Source organism: Zea mays, chromosome 7, assembly GCF_902167145.1.
Source record: "Zea mays cultivar B73 chromosome 7, Zm-B73-REFERENCE-NAM-5.0, whole genome shotgun sequence".
NCBI classification, from domain to species: domain Eukaryota; kingdom Viridiplantae; phylum Streptophyta; class Magnoliopsida; order Poales; family Poaceae; genus Zea; species Zea mays.
This window is the reverse complement of record NC_050102.1, coordinates 1,807,752-1,814,485: the sequence shown is the minus strand read 5'-3', so window position 1 is coordinate 1,814,485 and position 6,734 is coordinate 1,807,752. Positions and strand designations below refer to the sequence as shown.

Below are 6,734 nucleotides of genomic sequence, written 5' to 3'. Positions count from 1 at the left end.
ATGGTACTGGCAACATTTAACATGCGTTGCAAATTGTATGCGTAGAGTAAATACGATCATAGCAACGATTACCATGTGTTGCAGCCGTATGCGTAGAGTAACTAGAATGCTTGTAACGTTTACATGCGTTGCAAACCGTATCTGTAGATTAATTTTGGTACTTTAGCAATTTTGAAATTGTGCCTTTTATTTTTAACTAAAGCATTGTAGTTGGGGATGCTAAATTGCGCAAAAAATGTGTAAAGTGGGGGGAATTGATAACAATACAAAGTCTTTTAGTTCACTTTGTATCGTTTTATTTATTAAAATATTTATTTTATCTTATTGTCATTGTGTTTCACTTATTAAAACATTTGTCATATCTCTAATTATTTGCAAAAAACATGCAAAAAAACATGTCTTCAAGAGAAATCGAACTCACAACCTTCACCTTCCACCAAAGTAATACTCACTAACCAAATGGACCTTATTGATGTGTACGTTTAGTTGTTACACTCAATTTTTGTTATAGAATTCTGCGAAACGCTAAATCTCTCTAAATCTCTACAAGCAAGCCTCTCCAGATTATGTACGTGTGCCCACCGCCGCCCGAGGTCCGCCCTCAGTCTGCGCGCCAAACGGCCATGCCCGAGCACCTGCCTACCTCCACCCACGCCAACGTCCTCGCTGGCCACAGCCCCTAGGTCTTCCCACGGCCGCCGCCGAAGCACCTGCACGCCCTCGCGGGCCGCCGTCCCCAGGTAGGTCGACGCCCAAGCACCTGCCGCCACCACCCACGCCGACGCCCCCGCTGGCCGCTGTCCACGCGCACGCCCCCACCTTTCGAAGGATAGAGTGGACAGCGAGAGGAGAGGAGGAATAGGATCGCGACCTCGATGGTGCGCGCAACGAAGACGTGATCCCCTACGACTTCATTAAGGCCTACTCTGTCCATGTGAAGCGTTCTGGCAAGGTACCCGCTTGTTCCTCCCTCTCACTTCCCACCTTGTTCCGTCATATGTAATAGCTACTACGACAACATTGAGGATTTCATTGTCATCGTGATGAACATTTTTTACCCAGTGTTGGAATGGATATTGGATTGGTCAAGCGTCTTTTACGTTATCCTAAAGGTTCTGATCCATACATAGCTGGTGTAGAGAAGTTCCTTGAATTTGCATTTAAAGATAAAGCTGAAGGCATCAAGATTTATTGCCCATGTCAGACATGTGTGCACACTACTATTCAGACAAGAGATGAGATGTATGGGCATTTGGTGTGCAATGGGATACTTGAGAATTTTGATGAATGGAAATTTCATGGTGTTAATTTAGTGCAACACACAAGTAGTTCGGAACCAAATTCACATATTGATGAAAGGCATGTTGATGTCGACCAACTGATTCAAGATGCCCTTGGACATCTGTATGATGGCACACCTATGACTGAAGGTCAAGAATCGGCCCAGGGACCCAATATTGAAGCACAACAGTTTTATACACAACTTGAAGATTCGAAAAGGCCTTTATGGATAGGCTGTGAGCTCACTCAACTAACTTTATTTGTGCTTCTGTTTAATATCAAATCCATCAACAAATGGTCTGATAAATCTTTTGGTGATCTACTTGAGGTTCTGCATATGGCAATCCCTAATGGAAATGAGCTACCAAAGAACTTTTATGCAGCTAAGAAAATAATCTCTAAATTTGGACTTGGATACGAAAATATTGATGCCTGCCCAAACAACTGCCAGTTGTATTGGAGGGAAAAGAAGAATGATGATTTTTGTGCAATCTGTAAGGTTTCGAGGTGGAAGGATAAGGATCCCACGTCTGTACTAACAAAGAAGGAAAGAAAGAAAGCAACACCCTGCAAAGTTTTACGATACTTTCCAATTAAAGAGAGGCTGAAAAGAATGTTTATGTGTAGAGAAACAGCTTCTCTTCTAAGATGGCATGACGAGGAGCGCATTAAGGATGGTGCATTAAGACATCCTGCTGATGCACCGGTGTGGAAGAGGTTTGATGAAAAGTTCCTAGGATTTGCATCAGAATCACGTAATATTCGTTTTGGTTTGGCTACTGATGGATTTAATCCATTTGGGATGATGAGCTCTACACATAGTTGTTGGCCTGTTATATTGGTGGTATATAACCTTCCTCCATGGCTTTGCATGAAAGATCACAACCTTATGCTCTCTTTATTGATTCCTGGTCCTAAAAGTCCTGGAGATAGAATTCATGTGTTCCTTGAGCCACTCTTGGATGACCTAAAGGAATTATTTCTAACCGGCTTGTACACATATGATGCATCAAGAGATGAGAGTTTTACTATGCGAGGGGCCGTGCTTATGACCATAAGTGATCTTCCTGGTTTAGGAATGCTTGCTTCTCATATGGTTCATGGGAAATTCGCATGCCCTCCTTGTGGTGAAAATGTATGGACAAAACAGCTGAAGAATGGTCGTAAATCTTGTTTTATGGGGAATCGCCAATATATTGATCTTGATCATTCTTATCGCTTGGATGCAGACTCATTTGATGGAACGATAGAGCTTCGAACAAAACCTAAAACCTATTATGATCGTCCAATTTTGGATGAAATCATCACACTTGGTGATTTCAAGAACTCAAAAACTTACAAGTCAGTTAGTAGTCTATTCAAATTGCCATATTGGGATGATAATATTCTTCGATACAATCTTGATGTGATGCATATAGAGAAGAATGTATTTGACAATTGTTATGGTACAATATCCAATTTGGATGGAAGGACAAAAGATAACCTACAAGCTCGTCTAGATCTTGTCGAGATGAACATTAGACCGGACCTCCATCCACAAGAAAAACCTTCAGGAAAGTTTTACTTGCCACCAGCTTTATTTGCTATGTCTAAAAGTGAGAGACGAGCATTTTGTGATTTTCTTAGAAAGGTTAAAGTTCCTGATGGTTATTGTAGAAACATATCAAAATGTGTTAATGTTACTGAAGGAAAGATTGTTGGCCTTAAAACACATGACTGTCATGTCCTGATGCAGCAGCTCATGCCTATTGGTTTGAGGGGTCTTCTTCCAGATGATATCACAACTGTAATATTTGAGTTGTCTGCTTATTTTCGAGGGATATGTTCTAAAGTGCTTCATGTTAACGAGTTGGACCATATGGAAAAATCAATTGGCATTACTCTATGCAAAATGGAGATGATCTTTCCACCAGGGTTTTTCACGGTTATGGTTCATTTAGTAGTCCATCTAGCAACTGAATGTAAGCTTGGTGGACCAGTTAACTATAGATGGATGTATTTTATTGAGAGGTACATCTTCTAACTATTACATGAATCATGTTATAAGAATTTATTGTGGGGTTGAATAATTCACTTGTCTTGCATTGGTTGTAGGTACCTAGGAAAATTGAAATCATATGTTCGGAACAAAGCATATCCAGAAGCTTCAATAGCAAATTCATTCTTGGCAGATGAGTGTATGGTGTTTTGTTCTAGGTACATAGAAGGTTTCGCTACCAAGCATAATAAACCATCACGGAACGATGATAGTTTGGACCATACCCTAGTGGATCTGAACCAAAATTCTCAAACCAAAGTTCTACCCTCTCAACTGATCTGCACCGTCTGGACAGCAGCCTCAATAACGTTAAGTTTTAAATGGTAAGGGCTCCCTCCGGTGGCTCTGCCACTTGAGGCTTCGGCTTTGGCTTCTCAACAACAATGGCTTGTGTGGTTAGGACCATTCCAGCTACAGAGGCCGCATTCTGGAGCGCACACCTGGTCACCTTGGCAGGGTTAATCACACTAGCTCTAAAGGATCCAGTATATGTGTCTGCTGTGACAAGAACTAGTCTGAATTGTCTAAAACAATTCCAATGCCAGCTGATAGTCGCCTAGAGCGGGGGTGAATAGGGCGAAACTGAAATTTACAAATATAAACACAACTACAAGCCGGGTTAGCGTTAGTAATAAAGAAACGAGTCCGCGAGAGAGGGCGCAAAACAAATCCCAAGCGAATAAGCAAGTGAGACACAGAGATTTGTTTTACCGAGGTTCGGTTCTTGCAAACCTACTCCCCGTTGAGGAGGCCACAAAGGCCGGGTCTCTTTCAACCCTTCCCTCTCTCACACGATCCACGGATCGAGTGAGCTTTCTCTTCTCAATCACTTGGAACACAAAGTTCCCACAAGGACCACCACAAGTTTGGTGTCTCTTGCCTCAATTTACAAGTGAGTTTGATAGCAAAGGAAGACTCAAGAAAGAAGAGAGCAATCCAAGCGCAAGAGCTCGAAAGAACACAAGCAAATCTCTCTCTCTAGTCACTATGGCGTTGTGTGGAATTTGGAGAGGATTTGATCTCTTTGATGTGTCTAGAATTGAATGCTAGAGCTCTTGTAGTAGTTGAGAAATGGAAAACTTGGATGCAATGAATGGTGGGGTGGTTGGGGTATTTATAGCCCCAACCACCAAATGTGGCCGTTGGGAGGCTGTCTGCTCGATGGCGCACCGGACAGTCCGGTGCACACCGGACATGTCCGATGCCCCCGCCACGTCATCACTGCCGTTGGATTCTGACCGTTGAAGCTTCTGACTTGTGGGCCCGCCTGGGTGTCTGGTGCACACCGGACAACTCCTGTTCATTGTCCGGTGCGCCGAAATGGGCGCGCCTGCCTTCTGCGCGTGCAGAGCGCGCATTAAATGCGCTGCAGGTAGCCGTTGGCGCCGAGTAGCCGTTGCTCCGGGGTCGCACCGGACAGTCCGGTGCACACCGGACATGTCTAGTGAATTTTAGCGGACCAGCCGTTGGAGTTTCCCGAAGCTGGCGAGTTCCTGAGGCCGTTCTCCGTGGTGCACCGGACACTGTCCGGTGTACACCGGACAGTCCGGTGAATTATAGCGCGAGTGCCTCTGGAAATTCCCGAAGGTGGCGAGTTTGCGTTGGAGTCCTCTGGTGCACCGGACATGTCCGGTGGTGCACCGGACACTGTCCGGGGGCACACCGGACAGTCCGGTGCGCCAGACCAGAGGTGCCTTCGGTTGGCCCTTTGCTCCTTTGTTGAATCCAAAACGTGATCTTTTTATTGACTGAGTGTGAGCCTTTTACACCTGTATAATCTATACACTTGGGCAAACTAGTTAGTCCAATTATTTGTGTTGGGCAATTCAACCACCAAAATTATTTAGGAACTAGGTGTAAGCCTAATTCCCTTTCAATCTCCCCCTTTTTGGTGATTGATGCCAACACAAACCAAAGCAAATATAGAAGTGCATAATTGAACTAGTTTGCATAATGTAAGTGTAAAGGTTGCTTGGAATTGAGCCAATATAACTACTTACAAGATATGCATGGAATGTTTCTTTCTTATTTAACATTTTGGACCACGCTTGCACCACAAGTTTTGTTTTTGCAAACTCTTTTGGAAAATCCTTTTCAAAGTTCTTTTGCAAATCGTCAAAGGTAGTGAATAAGAGTTTTGCAAAGCATTTTCAAGATTTGAAATTTTCTGCCCCTGTTTCAAATGTTTTTCCTTTGACTAAACAAAACTCCCCCTAAATGAGATTCTCCTCTTAGTGTTCAAGAGGGTTTTGATATATCATTTTGAAATACTACTTTCTCCCCCTTTTGAACACAATAGGCTACCAATTGAAAATATTCAACACTTAAGTTTTTTTTTTAAAACTGGTGGTGGTGCGGTCCTTTTGCTTTGGGCTCATTTCTCCCCCTTTTTGGCATGAATCGCCAAAAACGGAATCATTAGAGCCCTCGAAGTGCTATCTTCCCCTTTGGTCATAAATAAATGAGTTAAGATTATACCAAAGATGAAGTCCGGTCCTTTTGCTTTGGGCTCTTACTTTCTCCCCAAAGACAAGGTCCTTTTCTTTGATGCTCATGCTTTTCTCCCCCTGGAATGGAGAGTTGCTTGGAGTGATGGCGAAGGATGAGTTACGGAGTGGAAGCCTTTGTCTTCGCCGAAGACTCTAATTCCCTTTCAATATACCTATGACTTGGTTTGAAATAGACTTGAAAGACACATTAGTCATAGCATATGAAAAAGACATGATCAAAGGTATATACATGAGCTATGTGTGCAATTTAACAAAAGAAGTTCCTAGAATCAAGAATATTGAGCTCATGCCTAAGTTTGTTAAAAGATTGTTCATCAAGAGGCTTGGTAAAGATATCGGCTAATTGATCTTTAGTATTAATGTATGAAATCTCGATATCTCCCTTTTGTTGGTGATCCCTAAGAAAATGATACCGAATGGCTATGTGCTTAGTGCGGCTATGCTCGACGGGATTGTCGGCCATTTTGATTGCACTCTCATTATCACATAGCAAAGGGACTTTGGTTAATTTGTAACCGTAGTCCCGCAGGGTTTGCCTCATCCAAAGTAATTGTGCGCAACAATGGCCTGCGGCAATATACTCGGCTTCGGCGGTGGAAAGAGCGACCGAATTTTGCTTCTTTGAAGCCCAAGACACCAAGGATCTTCCCAAGAACTGGCAAGTCCCCGATGTGCTCTTCCTATTGATTTTGCACCCTGCCCAATCGACATCCGAATAACCAATCAAATCAAATGTGGATCCCCGAGGGTACCAAAGCCCAAACTTAGGAGTATAAGCCAAATATCTCAAGATTCGTTTTACGGCCGTAAGGTGAGCTTCCTTAGGGTCGGCTTGGAATCTTGCACACATGCATACGGAAAGCATAATATCCGGTCGAGATGCACATAAATAGAGTAATGAACCA

General features: G+C 43.1%; 1 protein-coding gene across 1 annotated transcript; it reads left to right on the top strand.

Moving 5' to 3' along the window:
- Positions 1–1,335: 1,335 nt before the first annotated feature.
- Positions 1,336–3,646, top strand: LOC109940803 (uncharacterized). The gene is made up of 2 exons (XM_020541109.1): positions 1,336–3,291; positions 3,376–3,646. The coding sequence occupies exons 1-2, from the start codon at positions 1,421–1,423 to the stop codon at positions 3,644–3,646; spliced, it is 2,142 nt and encodes a 713-aa protein (XP_020396698.1). The 5' UTR covers positions 1,336–1,420.
- The last annotated feature ends 3,088 nt before the right edge of the window (positions 3,647–6,734 follow it).